The following is a 13,099-nucleotide window of genomic DNA, read 5'->3' on the forward strand; positions in this document are numbered from 1 at the left end:
AGCAGAATGTGTTGTGATCCGGAAAGAGACGGAGAAAAAGGGAGAAAGATGACATCGAAGAACACTATAGGATTATTATCGATTGAGACCATCTGGTACTATTGAGACCATCTGTTACATTTTACAGGTACCTAGAGTGCGAGCAGAGGAATTCCCCGAGAAGAGAGCACGTCATTCACGTGTCATCGCTCTTACTGCAGATGTTTAATTAATGTCTCTCTGGTAGGTAATGTCGCATTGTTACAAGAAAAATAATTGTTTTTCGAACTTGCAAATTTAAGAACAAGACTAGGTCTGAAACGTTTTCATCTGTTAAAAATTTGTGTCCGATGTTCCAATTCTTGATTTATCGGTTTGTAAAAAAATAATCCTTTCTGTGCAGTTAACAATATTAGAAGTTTAGGAAGATGTTGAAACTGATCTGTAAAAGAAAGAAAACCACAAGATAGAAGAAATGAGAAAAATTTGCATATTGCCAGAGTTTCTTTGCTTTCCGATTATAGAAATCTTTTGAATAAATCGCCCGGTCAATCGTTTCAAACCGACATGAGCCACCAAAAATCTTTCAGGAGAATCGGATTTGCACGGAAGTTTTTTTGAAACGGAAGTCGGAAATCGGAACTAATTTTTGAAAATGCCTATTTAATTTGAGAAAAAAGTTGAATAAAGTAAAATCGCTAAAACGGATGTCAGAAATCGAAATTCCGCATGAAGGTAGGGTGTGAGAATAAATCTCGACGTTTTCCAAAAGAAAAAGTTGAAAACTTAATAAACACTTCAGTTCTTTAAATTGGGAGAATTTTCAAAAGTTTGCACTGCAAATTAAATAAAGAAAGAAAGACTTGCGCGAAAACTGCTGAAATTTTTAATGAGAAAGTACTCCCCGAGGAGTACACATTAGTGAAAAACTTCGGCCACGTCTGCGCGGCAATACAAAAATTAAGAAATGCTGAAATTAATTTCAGTTTTTTTCGAGTCTTTTTACAAATCAAACACTGAATCAATCAAACTGAGAAATTTTATTAATTAATATTTCAAAAAACCACATAAAACTTTGAAAGAACTGTGTGCTCGTTAATCAATTTATCACATCAATGAAAATTTGCATCGTCGTCGATTGGTTTTTGTTCCTATTCTGCTATTCGATATGTATTGACGCATCAGCAGGTATACACAATAAACTCATCACTATTCATGTTGCCAACCTGGAACAAACAATTTTCATTTTTTTTCATTCATATACAATATAAAAATAGATGTCGGAATCAAAATTCCTCTGGAAAACTCACGGGTTCAGAAGAATCAAATCATTTCGGGTAGGTTTCTACGGGCATTACACGTCAGATTTTCACTCTCCGACACACTGATAAAATCGATAACTTCCTGAGATTCAATGGGCATTTTCAGAAGTTTTTTCCAGATTTCATCAATGCGTCGATCGAGTTTCTCTTTGTTTTGTTCGATTCTCACTCGGTAACGCTGAATATACAATATGGCTCAAGAGAGAAGAGAGGTGTTGAAAACCAACCGTCTGGTAATAATTACACTCATCGCTCAATTCCTTCATCGATTTCGCAGGAAGTATTGTCATCGCATGCTTCGCTCGATCTCTCTCAACAACCAACACTTTCAAGTCTTTATAAAGATTTTCAGACAACTTGAAGGAAAACTCGCGGACCCTAAAATGAATTTCAATGCGACTTTCAAAACATAATTTAAAGAAAACATACTTATTCTCTTTCTCATAAGACATCCTCCCATCCTGACTCTGAGATCTAAACCTTGCAGATTCATAGTTTACAATCTTGACCAATTCCTGAGAAACCGGAGTTTGAGAAGCAGTAGTTCTCATCAAAATCGGGTGAGAACCATCTATTCTTTCCAATTTTTTCGTTGTCTCCAACTCAAAAAATCTCGACTCAACAGTATGATCTGTTATTTCCAGTGGTTCACCGAGTTCTCTATCTTGTTCAGCATTCATTTCAATGCCCTCAGCACCTTCCCACTGAAAATTTCAGGTGTAAAAAAAAAGAAATAGAAATGAACAACTCACTTTGAAATCTTGATCGATGTGAACCCCAGTGAAGTCCACTTTAATTGGTGGCAATCCTAAGTGCAGCGACCTTCAATTAAACCGTTTTACTATTTCATTTACAACTTATCAACCCGAAACTGTTTCAAGTTTCAATTGACAAGAAATTAACTCACCTATCACTAATTGTTGTCGATGGAGCCTCAATATTGATCGAATACACCTGATCCTTATCTTTGAGATCTTTATCGTACAAGTAGTCCCAGAATCTGCAACTTCCCAAATATTACTGTTTCGAACATCCATCATGAAATTGAAAATGCTTGATGTAGATTGATCCACTACCGAGCCCGCAACTTTAAAACAACCAACCTATCAATATCCTTGACATCAACTTCACTTTCAGCATATGTCGCTTCTTTCAGACGATTGTCCATTGAAGATTTCATCAGAGTGGTGACAGTTACTGTCGACGATAACAGAGACTCTTTTGTGTCCTGAAAACCGCAACTGTTGAAAACTACTGATGTTTGAATTTCTGATGAAACGACTTTATTGAAACTGATAAACTCTAGAATTTCAGAGTTCTATTAATGAAAATGAGTGCTGTTTCAGTTGTGAGATTTTACTTTATTCACGCAGTTTCGATTTATTCGAGCACTCTCACTTGATGAAAAACTAACCTGATGAACAATTGGTGGTACATTGAACTTTTCTTGTTCTTTCTCATCTTGTTCATCATCTTTTTCAACTTCCACATTATTCTCTCCCGAGTCTTCTTGAACTTTCGAAGTACTGGAAGTCTCTTCTCCGAACTCTCCAGTCTCATCTTCCTCATCAAAATCATTCTCAGTTGTAATCCCCTTTCCTTCTTCTTTCTCTTCTCCTCCATTATCCTCCAAACCATCCAATTCCAACTTCAACTCTCCCTTCCCCACATCTTCACTTGTCTCTCCTTCTGCCAAATTCTCAGTCGATGCCTCCACCCACATCTCCGTTCGACTCTTTCGTTCATCTGAATCGAACGGATCCGCAAAGACATTCGTTATCATGTGCCCTGTTTTCTCCATGAAAATACGCATCTCCTCTTCATAACTGATCTCTTGAGCTTGACTCGAAGTGATGTCGTTGGAGCTGGAAGAAATAAACGCTTGAAGTTGGAACTTTAAGTAGTTGATACCTGTTGTCACTATCGGTGAGTGATAGTGTAGAAGGCATTTGCTCATCTGAAAACTGTGGAACGTCTTCAAACTCAACGTGTCCTTTCATGACAAGTTCAGATGTTCCACTGGAGAGCGAGATCTGAAACATTCAAGTTTGATGGATTACTTTGAAAGGGATAGAACAAAGAAAGTGTATTTCATACATTTGTGGCGCTTCGGAAACACAATTATTTTTCAAATATTTCGTTCGCCTTTTGGTCGGTCTGAGCTAATTACCCATTAGGTCTGTGTCGGGCAACAGGGTTACGAATGGACCACAAAAATATTGAGAATGGAGAGGGTAACACAAGAATCGAGGAGTCTTTGAACAGATATAATACGGTTATTACTCAATGTAATCATCATATGAAACAGGCAATTCAAATCAAAATGTACAAGAAACTAGGAAACTGTCCAACTGACATTAGTCAGTTTGAATTTCAGCAGCAGATTCATCAGATAATGCAAAAGCTATGCGATTAGGAATCTTCATTATTCCCAATAAGTTTACTGTTTTCTGGATAGCTCAATTACATAAACGTCCTCCGATTATTAATGCTGTTTTTTTCCAAATTATCAAAACAAATACCTAAAAGGAAAGAAGAAAGAAAAAAGCAACCATAAACAAGAAGTGATTCTAAAAATAAATATTTCTCCTCACACCTGAAAATGGTTATTTCTGCACACGAAGAACAAAAAGAGAGTCAATTTCCGTTCAACCCGTGCAGACACGAAAATGAGCTCAAATGAGAAGAGAAAAGGAGGGAGAAGAAAGGCGTCTTCCTCTTCTGTCAGAATCTGTTTGCATCTGCCACCCGGCCAGGTGTCGTCTGCATTACCATTAGAAATAATGCACGTTGTCATGGAGACCATTCGCATTAAAAAAATAAGAAAGGGACATGAAGCCTAAATGAATTGGTGCGTATGGAGAGAGGATTTATGCTTGTCCTCCTCGTATTTCTCACTAATGAGATTTCTCTGTTTCATATTTGTTTTAAAGTGTCAGGAAGAATATACATATAGTTCTGCTGCAAAAGGAGGATCAGAAACCAAACAATTATTAACATTTATTTCATTTAACCTAACTTCTTTCGTGTCTTTTGTTTATAAGTGTTAAATCAAAAATGCTCACCTCCGAAGTTTTATGAGCCTCTTGCTTTTTCAATCGTTGTCTTCTTCTTTGTTGATACTCAGCGAATGATGATTGAATCGAGATGGAATCTACTGTCATGTTCCATTCGGGGTCACTGAAACATTTACTGTTTTGGTAAAGTGCTATAGTTTTTACTTATTGCTGTAATACGGTATTACTCGAGGCAGTGTTCTTTATTGAAAAAAACAACTTTCTATGATAAATTACCGGCTTCTTGAGCAACAAGTAACCTCAATCTTCAGAATTTGTTTTTAAAATAAACATTCAAGTCATTCTAAGAATTTTTCATTCTTGGCAAAAGTATTCGCTGAAAGTCTGGTTTGGTACATTTCAATTCATCCCAGTGACAAAAAAGCTCTGTTTCAAATCTATTTTTTCATATTACAAACAAGCCAATTGCATTCTGTGAGGCAACAAGCAACGCAAAATTAAAATTACGAAAAGAGAAACTCACGTCCTACTAGTCATCATAACATTTTCATTCGTCAATGTCATCGGCTCGCTTCGACTTCTTCGAAATAACATCCTTCGTTCGCTGTGATTCATTGCTTCTTCTGAAAAAGTAATATCTCTTTCATGCTTTACGAAATCCCAGAAAAAATGAAACTCACCTAAATTTCTTCTAGTACAATCGATAACTTCTGCTGTCATCTCTGCGGAATAATACTGATATAACCTGAAAGAAAAAGAAGAAGAGATTAGTATTAGAGACAAGTTTGCAAGAATTTTTTTCCAGAATTTTCAATTACAATTCGGAATGAATTTTGGAAATGTCTTTTTCAGTTTTTTTGGAGCGGAATGAAGGTGTCAACTCGATGAATTATGAATAATGTAGTGGAAGAAGTTGAAGAATATGAGATATTTGGAGATCCGAAAGAAATGAATTATTTTCTTCTTTTCCAGTCAGAAAGAGACGAGTAATGTCTGGAGACGGATACGAATTCCTTGACTTTTGGGGAATAGAAAATGGGAATTCGCAGAGCATACAAAATTTGTACTTAGACAAAAAAAAACATGTTCTGTTTTGTCCGAATTGGATAGTTTAATCGAACCTTTTTCTTAACTGTTGTGAGGTGAAGATTTCGCAATTATCGTCAATTGTTCATGACCGAGTATCTTGAATTTCTTTGAAACAGAAAAATTTGAATCATGTTTTCCCATTTAGCAATGAAAATCGAGTGTTTCGTTTGTGACTGGAATTGAAACCTCCGTCATTTTCACCTCTTGATTCAAAATGTGCAGATATATTTCAACTGAGAGATTTCAAAAAATGATTCTCCTGCGACCGCATTCATAAACCGAAGAAACGATTCTGGCAGACTCATCACTGGAAGCATGTCAACTAACTGACGAAGTTTCATGAGTTCACAGTTTCAACTGTATCCTATTTATTTTCCAACCTTTTCTTTTTCAGTACCTCAAAAACATTTTACAAAAAAATTGCTGGATGAAATGATCATAACAATCGCGTCTCTCCGGGACGCTAGACTGATACGAATTGAAGGATGATAACAACAAACAAAAACTATATTGTTTTGGAATCAAATAACAATCTGAATATTACAGAAAATACACAAAGAAAGGGAAAATAATTCTGAATTCTTCCCAAACGAACTTCCATTGTAAATTCCGAGATTGAGGTAAACTTGAAATATGAAAGAAGCGAATTGTAGAGGAATTACCAACATTCAAAATTGAAAATCTAAAAATTAATTATCGAAGTGAAACAGTAAGTTTGATAAAAAAAGGTTTCAAATTTTCCATTCTGTGGAACAAGACGTTAGGAGGTACGCACTCTAGAGCAAGAAGAATTGTGTTCGATATTCATCATTAAGAAATGAGTCCCGCATGAAACAGAAAAAGTTAATCTCCGTCTAATCTCTATTCATAATGAGAATGCAGCTCAATCCATGTACTCACCTGCCACTATTAGTAATCCTATCTTTTGTTGAAATGTGTACAGTACTCTTTGGATGGTACGGTAGCTGCAAGAAGCAGAACATTTGATGTTCTACGAGAGCATCTGAAATATTGTTGCAATGAGAAGGGGGAAGAACACGGAGAAGCGGGGGGAAGGGGGAGAAAGGGAATATGATTTACTAATTATAAGGTTTCTCATTTTGGAAACTCGACAAAAAATAAGAGAGTGCATGAAATGTAGAGACGCAGAGATAAGGAGTGGAGGGAAAGCAGGTGAAGGATCGGTTTCAAAGTGCAATTTCCTTTCGTCGGCACGGCTAACCCAAATTGGATGTAGTCGGAAGCCGGAGCGACGGATGAGAACAAAACCTGTGAGATAGTAGAGGGAAATGAGGAGACGCAGACAATTAGAGCTCAGACAGGTGCATTACTCAAATGAATGTGCAAGTAGAATAGAGAGAATTGAAAGAGATGGAGCAGCCACGCAAAAAGGTGGAATATAAATTTTTGGCCGTGGTGACATATTCATATGTTTTGCGAGTAGAATAGGAAGCTCCTCTCCTGTTCTTACTCCCTTTGTGAAGAGGAAGGAAAGGGTGTGCACAATTTATGACAGACCGGAAAGAATCTGGGAACACGTGGAGTTGAAGGGAGGAGTTCTGGATTACTGAAATGAAATATGAAGCTTTATTTGGAAGGCGAAAGCGTTTTTTAAAAGTTTAATCTTTTTTATTTCTTAAAAATTTCTCTGTGAATTCTGTTTCGATTTTTTCTTTGTGAAATTTTTGGAATATTCTGTCATAGACTGACATAAAGCCAGTGGCTAACAAGGTGATAAGCTCGGATTGACGTTTTTGACGATGTCGGATTTTGAAGGATTGAAAAATTTACAACTGTTTCAATAATTTTAAAAAATAATTTGAAAACCGTCTTATTGCTGCTCTGATCACAGTTGATGCTTAAAACATTTTTGGAACTGGAGTCTTTTCGAAAAATTCCTAAACTCCATTTTTTCCACAAACATCATTCCTTCCTTCTTATGATTAATTCACTTGTTACTATTTCCTTTTGTTTCCGTATTTGCACTTTTTAAAACGACATCAAAAGCAGTCAAATCAAACAAAAATATCTTCTTTTTATTTTAGGTCTACGAGAAACAGGAACTCACGAGGCACAAAAACGTGTTGTTGAAAACAAAAAGATTGACTGTGAATCCCTTTCTTGTATGTGCAAATAAACAACTGGATGAGGAAGTTTACTTATCTTTTATTTGAGTTTAACAGGTATAAAAGGCGTTTTGCAGATAAATATTTAAAAAGAAAATGAAGATCACTATTCTTATTCTTCTTCTCGCTTCAATTATTGTCAGTTCTGCAAACATTGGTCCGTCAAGATTTGTCAGTGGAAGGAATGATAAGGTTAGAGGGTTCTGATGAAGAATATTATAGAATTTGATTTTAAGACCTTCGTGCCAGATCTTCCTGGAAGAACGAATCGGATTGAGACGAGGTGAGATGATTAGTGAAAACTCTTTCTGGTTTCAGAACAAGAATCACTTTTCTGAAACAATAATTTCCAGATCTCGTCAAGTCCGTTCATTCACCTTCGATCCAAAAGATCTTAAAACTCCTCCTCGTATAGTCAACAGACGTGGAAAAACAGTTCGTCGCACATCTCCATGAACTTTTTAAATTCGGTTAAAATAATATCTTGTATTTTGGTTGAAATAAAACATGATCGCTCCAATTTACACTATTACACTAGTAAACATTTCAGTGTAATTGTGAAAAATTCTAGTTTCCAACCTATGTCTCCGTGTTTTTTACTGCTTTGAAATTCAAGTGTTGCAAACACCCCGTGACAATCATCCCATCCATTGTTATACCCCTCAAGATTATAAATATTTCAAGTCACCATGGACACTAAAAACATTTCTCACTTTTCTGTTTCACACTTCTGTCTTTAGTCCGTTTTTCCAGTTCATTTTGCTAAAATTCTCCACTCGTCCTTTCCGATAAAATGGCTCTCCCATCAACTGAAGGTCTTCGAAAGCGGAAAGATTCGTTATCGGTAGGTTTATGAGTGAACTCAAGAATACAAAAGTGAAGAGTTTTAGGATGAATTCGACTCAGAACTAGATGACAATGAGATGAAAGCAATTGTAAGTGACATAGAGCAAGATAAGATTCATGAGGAAGCACCAGATACCAGATGGATGTGAGTTTATTTACTGCATCGAATATTTTGAAATTTGGAAAAACTGTGTCTGAAACAGTTATTTAAAAAATTGTCATCTGTAAGTTTTGAGGAAAATCCGAATACAAAAGAAAAGTTCTAACATTTCAAAAAGTTAAAAAAAATGACAGCCTTGAAACAATAAAAAATGTAACATCATATCTTGTTTCAGTCGTTTCAAGAACCATCTGAAAGATTGGGGAGAGACTGCAACAATCCATGGAATCCCCCATATGGCTCAGGCCCATACTGTCATTGCAATCGTCGTCTGGAGCATCATAATGATCATAAGTGCCGTTGGATTCGTCTACATGTTCTACTCAATTGCAGCTTCCTATCTGGCGTTTAATGTAGTTGTTCAGCTGAACACCGGTCTGGACTCTGAACCATTTCCCTCCATAACTTTCTGTAATACCAATCCATATAAGTTGAGTGAAATGATCAATGTTCCCGAATTGAATGCTCTGTTGACTGTGTATCAAGCGTCCGCTGATGGAAGTTTGAGTTGATTTCATTCTTTGAAATTGAATAAAATGTCTTGTTGTTGAAAAATACTTTAGATAATCATAAGAATCAGAGTAGTAAGTATATAAATGAGAGTGATTGAAAAGGCACAAGCAAGACAAAAAACGGGGGTGAAGCTACAACCAAATATTCGATGGAAAATTGAGAATAAATCACATAATTGGGTGGGTGCAATACAATTTAATTAAGACGGGAAAATGCGTTGAGACTGTAACTGAAAACACACAAAACGAGACATAGTTTATCTAGATTTTCTTTGTAAAGTTCTCCGGAAAAACGCCCCGTTTTCCATCTTCAAGCTCTCCAAGCCTCCATCCATCATCCAATTGATCTCCCTCATTCGCTTCGATCACCTTGATTTTCATTCCTGGTTCGAAGGTCAATTCATCTGTATCAACTGCCTTGTATTGGTGAGTTGAAGTCACAAAATAAAGAGTTTTTCTTTTTTCATTTGTGATTCCATCGAGTGGTTTTGGTGGTGGCTCTGAGTCGTTTTTCTTCGTCTCTTTTGAGTCTCCTTTCTCAGTTTTCTCGTCATCTTCATCGTCAAATGGATTTGATGGCTCCTGAAAAATGACATTTATGGTTAGACATTGTCATTTAATGGGATGCTGAGCTATTAAAGCAGAAATTCTTCAAATCTAGAAAATTCACTGTAACAAGATGTGGCTATGAACTTTTTAAATATGGCATCAGGTACTCCCCAACCGTCACTGATCATATTTCTCTAACCTAATAACCTTGTCTAAAACACGATCAGTTTTGTATTTCTGATTACGTTATTCAAAGTTGCTACACGATTTTCCCCGGGACGACCCGATTTTGACAATTCTGTGAAGCATTAATTTTTGGATCTAGAGAATTTACTGTTACAAGATTTGGATATTAATTTTCAAATATAGTATCAAATGCTTTCGCTATTCTAGCCTAAGTTTTATATTTCTGATTACGTTATCCAAAATTGGTTCACGACTTTCTTTCATGAACCTAAACTCTCCCTCTTCAAGTACGCATACCCTCTACCTGTCCTCTATCCCATATCTCATCTCATTCTACACCAGAATCTTACCCTCTTCTGTCTTCTCGCCGCAGCAATTGCTTGATCGGCAGCAGCTGTTTGTTGAGCGTTGAGCTTCTGAACAACAACCCACACATTATTACATCTTGTCTTTTTTAAAAATGAATTAGGTTTCACTTACCGGATAGACTTTGGCCTCAAATTTCTCCTCGACATCAGTTGGAGTCGCTTCTTTCTCGTCTTCTGCCTCATCGTCGTCGAACGGATTTGTGGAGTTGGCCTGAAACATAGGAATATACGACTGTTTCAAAAAGATCAGAAATCGATTTTCATTTCCTGATTAGTGGTTCGCCTGTCATTCCAAACTCACAATAGAAACCACACTTTCTCTTGGCTTTGCTGTCGGTACTGGAGCTGGAGGAGGAGAGACAAGAACAGTTGGAGATGGAGTCGACTGACGGAGGGAGGTGCTCTGAAACTGAAAAGCTGAACAACAAAGCTTTTAAAAATGTCTTACATCAGATTTGCTTGGATCCGGTGTAGCAGGAGCATCCGTTGATGCCAGAGAGCTTGTGTCAATTGGAGTTAGAGCACGAGCTTCAGGACGAGCAACTCTCAAATAGTCCATTGACTCACCGAGTTTGTCCAATTGCATCACAATTTGTTTATGGAACTGAAATGAACAATATTTAGGGATTTCATCGCATTTTTTAAAATGGTAAGCGTCTCTGTTTTGGCAGAATCAATCAGTTCTTTTAGATTTTGAAAACAGTTTGAAACAGTAATTATTTGTTCATATTTTTTCTCAATTCTAAAATTTCTAGACTCACTTTACTAGCATCAGTCTGATAAACACTGTTTGCATTGAATAATGATTGAAGAGTGTCGACGAAGAATGTGATTCGACTGTCGTATACAGCTGGGAGAATCTGAAAATTCACGCTTAGTTACTGTAACTTTCGGGAGTCAACTCACTTCCAGCAACTCATTGTTCATCTCTGTGTACATTTGCTCGGCATTCTGAAGCTCAACGGTGGCTTTGGCGAGTTTCGGATCGTTGTCCTGTAATGGAGATTTTGAAAACTAACTAAGTGAGAAGTATCCTCGTATATCTAAAACAAGAATCAGTAAATCTTCTGACAAACCTTTTTGCTTGACGACTTCACACTGTTGAACGTGTTTTTAGCACTATCATAGTCAACCAGCTTTCGTCCACGTTTCTCAATCTAAAATTATAATTTTCAGAGGCTCAGAAAAATGATCTAATAATAACCCACCTTCTTCTTCAAATCTGGGAACTGATTAACGTATTGAGTGACTGTTTGAGGAAGATCTTCACAAACTGTTTTCTCGAGTTCATTTGTTTGAATATCTAGGTTCTGAATAGCTAATGTTGAGAAAAATCAAAAATAGAAATGTTTTCTTACATCAAAGATAGCAGTGAGGTGTTCTCGATCGGGCCATTCTTGCTCATAAGCCTCGCGGATTGTGTCTCGAAGTTGTTTCTCAGCAGAGCAGAGAGCTTTCAGAGCGGATGCGTAGGTCTGGAAATATGTAATAACTTTTTGGAATTTTTTGAAAAAAGTTTGAAATCTAATGTTTCCTAGTCTAAGATTCACATTTAATAGTAAGAAGAATTAATACATCGGTTTTTTGCCGTCTCGAAACGCTTTTTCTAAAATTTGAATTATGAAATTGCCATGTTTTGATTGTCTTATCGATTTGAACATTCTAAATACTTGAAAATGAATTCGATGAAACACTCAATATTTTCTGTTTCATTAGTTACTGAAGTCTTGACACTTTTTGGAAAAACTGTTCCGCTCAATACTGTAACTTCGATAAGTATTTCATAACATTTATCTTTCAAAATTCCATTTGTTCTCTCATTTGAATCCGAATACTCACCTTCACATCTTTGTGCAATTTCTCGCAGGATTTGCTCTGTTTCACCAGATTAGCAGCATGCTGATCAAACACTTCGTCCTGTGTCGCTTTCGCTTTTCCGATTCCTTCGAGAAGCTACAATTAAAATCTGTATTTATGATGGAAGCCAAAATGTAAGTCTAATCATTCTAAATGACTATGCTGAAACAGTAAAATACTGAGACTTACTTTTTCTTTAGTACGATTCGTTGCCTTTTTCAAATGTTTGTTGAACAGGTCGGCCATCTTTTTGGCTGGAAATTTCTAGAATTGAAAAGCTTCGAGAAGAAGAAGAACGGGGAGAAAAGTGTGTGAAAGCACAAAAGAAAAAAGTTTTTTGAGAAGAAATGAAAAAGAGATGAAAAGGGGAAAACGATAAAAAGAGAAAGAGTGAAATGGAATGTGAAACAAACTATGACGTGTCAATTGATAACAATAACAGGGAAGAAGAAGGTAACAACTCTTGAATGGAAAAGAAGAAAAAGAAGAAGAAGACCAATAATCGATCACTGTGTGTTGAGAGAGTGGGAAGTAATAGATGAGATGAGAAGAAGAGAGGCAACAGAATGAGATGGAAAAAAGAGATGTTTAGAGAGTATAGAGGTCAGAAGAGACGCAGCAAGAAATGCGGGAAAATGAGGCCGAGACTGACGATTAGTGGTGAACCCCTTCAGCTGGAACGACACGGATCACACCGCGATTCCTTTTTTGGAATGGGCGGATTATGGACATGAGAGGTTACTGTCAGGTTTATTTTTGGAATTTAAATGTTGTTTTCGAAAAGGGAAGTTACGTCACTTTTGTTGAAAAGAGTTGCAGAAAGTTCTGGAATAGGGGGATTCATCGAGTGTTTGAAAGGGAAGTTTCCGGTGTTTTTTATTGAAAGAAGGTGTCAATCAGCGGAGTCTAATTAGAAACCAATTTGATGAATCAATATAACAAATGAACAAAAAGAAAGATGAGTCATGTTTCTGTTTCATAGGAATGTGATTAAAAAAAGGATCTTCTATTCCAAGTTCCAACTTAACCTTAGAAAATAATGATTTTCATTATCCCTGAAGCTTCCGAGATGAATTCTAATCAAAATT

The 13,099-nt window shown here is 36.5% G+C and overlaps 4 protein-coding genes across 4 annotated transcripts; 2 read left to right on the top strand and 2 right to left on the bottom strand.

Annotated features, from left to right (window-relative positions):
- Positions 1-1,302: 1,302 nt before the first annotated feature.
- GCK72_013479 (uncharacterized protein) lies at positions 1,303-5,038 on the bottom strand (the record flags this gene model as incomplete). The annotated part of the gene is made up of 11 exons (XM_003089620.2): positions 1,303-1,479; positions 1,529-1,679; positions 1,731-2,005; positions 2,054-2,123; positions 2,209-2,301; positions 2,405-2,529; positions 2,716-3,166; positions 3,213-3,334; positions 4,367-4,481; positions 4,842-4,941; positions 4,999-5,038. 11 exons carry the CDS (start codon positions 5,036-5,038, stop codon positions 1,303-1,305), a joined length of 1,719 nt encoding a protein of 572 aa, XP_003089668.2.
- A 2,591-nt stretch (positions 5,039-7,629) lies between these two features.
- On the top strand, positions 7,630-7,989 carry GCK72_013480 (uncharacterized protein; the record flags this gene model as incomplete). Its single annotated transcript, XM_003101274.2, has 3 exons — positions 7,630-7,725; positions 7,770-7,816; positions 7,887-7,989. 3 exons carry the CDS (start codon positions 7,630-7,632, stop codon positions 7,987-7,989), a joined length of 246 nt encoding a protein of 81 aa, XP_003101322.2.
- A 337-nt stretch (positions 7,990-8,326) lies between these two features.
- Positions 8,327-9,051, top strand: GCK72_013481 (uncharacterized protein; the record flags this gene model as incomplete). Its single annotated transcript, XM_003101337.2, has 3 exons — positions 8,327-8,377; positions 8,424-8,524; positions 8,715-9,051. The coding sequence occupies 3 exons, from the start codon at positions 8,327-8,329 to the stop codon at positions 9,049-9,051; spliced, it is 489 nt and encodes a 162-aa protein (XP_003101385.2).
- Positions 9,052-9,312: 261 nt separating this feature from the next.
- On the bottom strand, positions 9,313-12,257 carry GCK72_013482 (uncharacterized protein; the record flags this gene model as incomplete). Its single annotated transcript, XM_003101357.2, has 12 exons — positions 9,313-9,633; positions 10,137-10,202; positions 10,267-10,365; positions 10,456-10,557; positions 10,603-10,758; positions 10,916-11,014; positions 11,061-11,147; positions 11,231-11,311; positions 11,363-11,464; positions 11,513-11,629; positions 11,994-12,107; positions 12,201-12,257. 12 exons carry the CDS (start codon positions 12,255-12,257, stop codon positions 9,313-9,315), a joined length of 1,401 nt encoding a protein of 466 aa, XP_003101405.1.
- Positions 12,258-13,099: the final 842 nt, after the last annotated feature.

This window comes from Caenorhabditis remanei, chromosome IV, assembly GCF_010183535.1.
Source record: "Caenorhabditis remanei strain PX506 chromosome IV, whole genome shotgun sequence".
Lineage (NCBI taxonomy): Eukaryota > Metazoa > Nematoda > Chromadorea > Rhabditida > Rhabditidae > Caenorhabditis > Caenorhabditis remanei.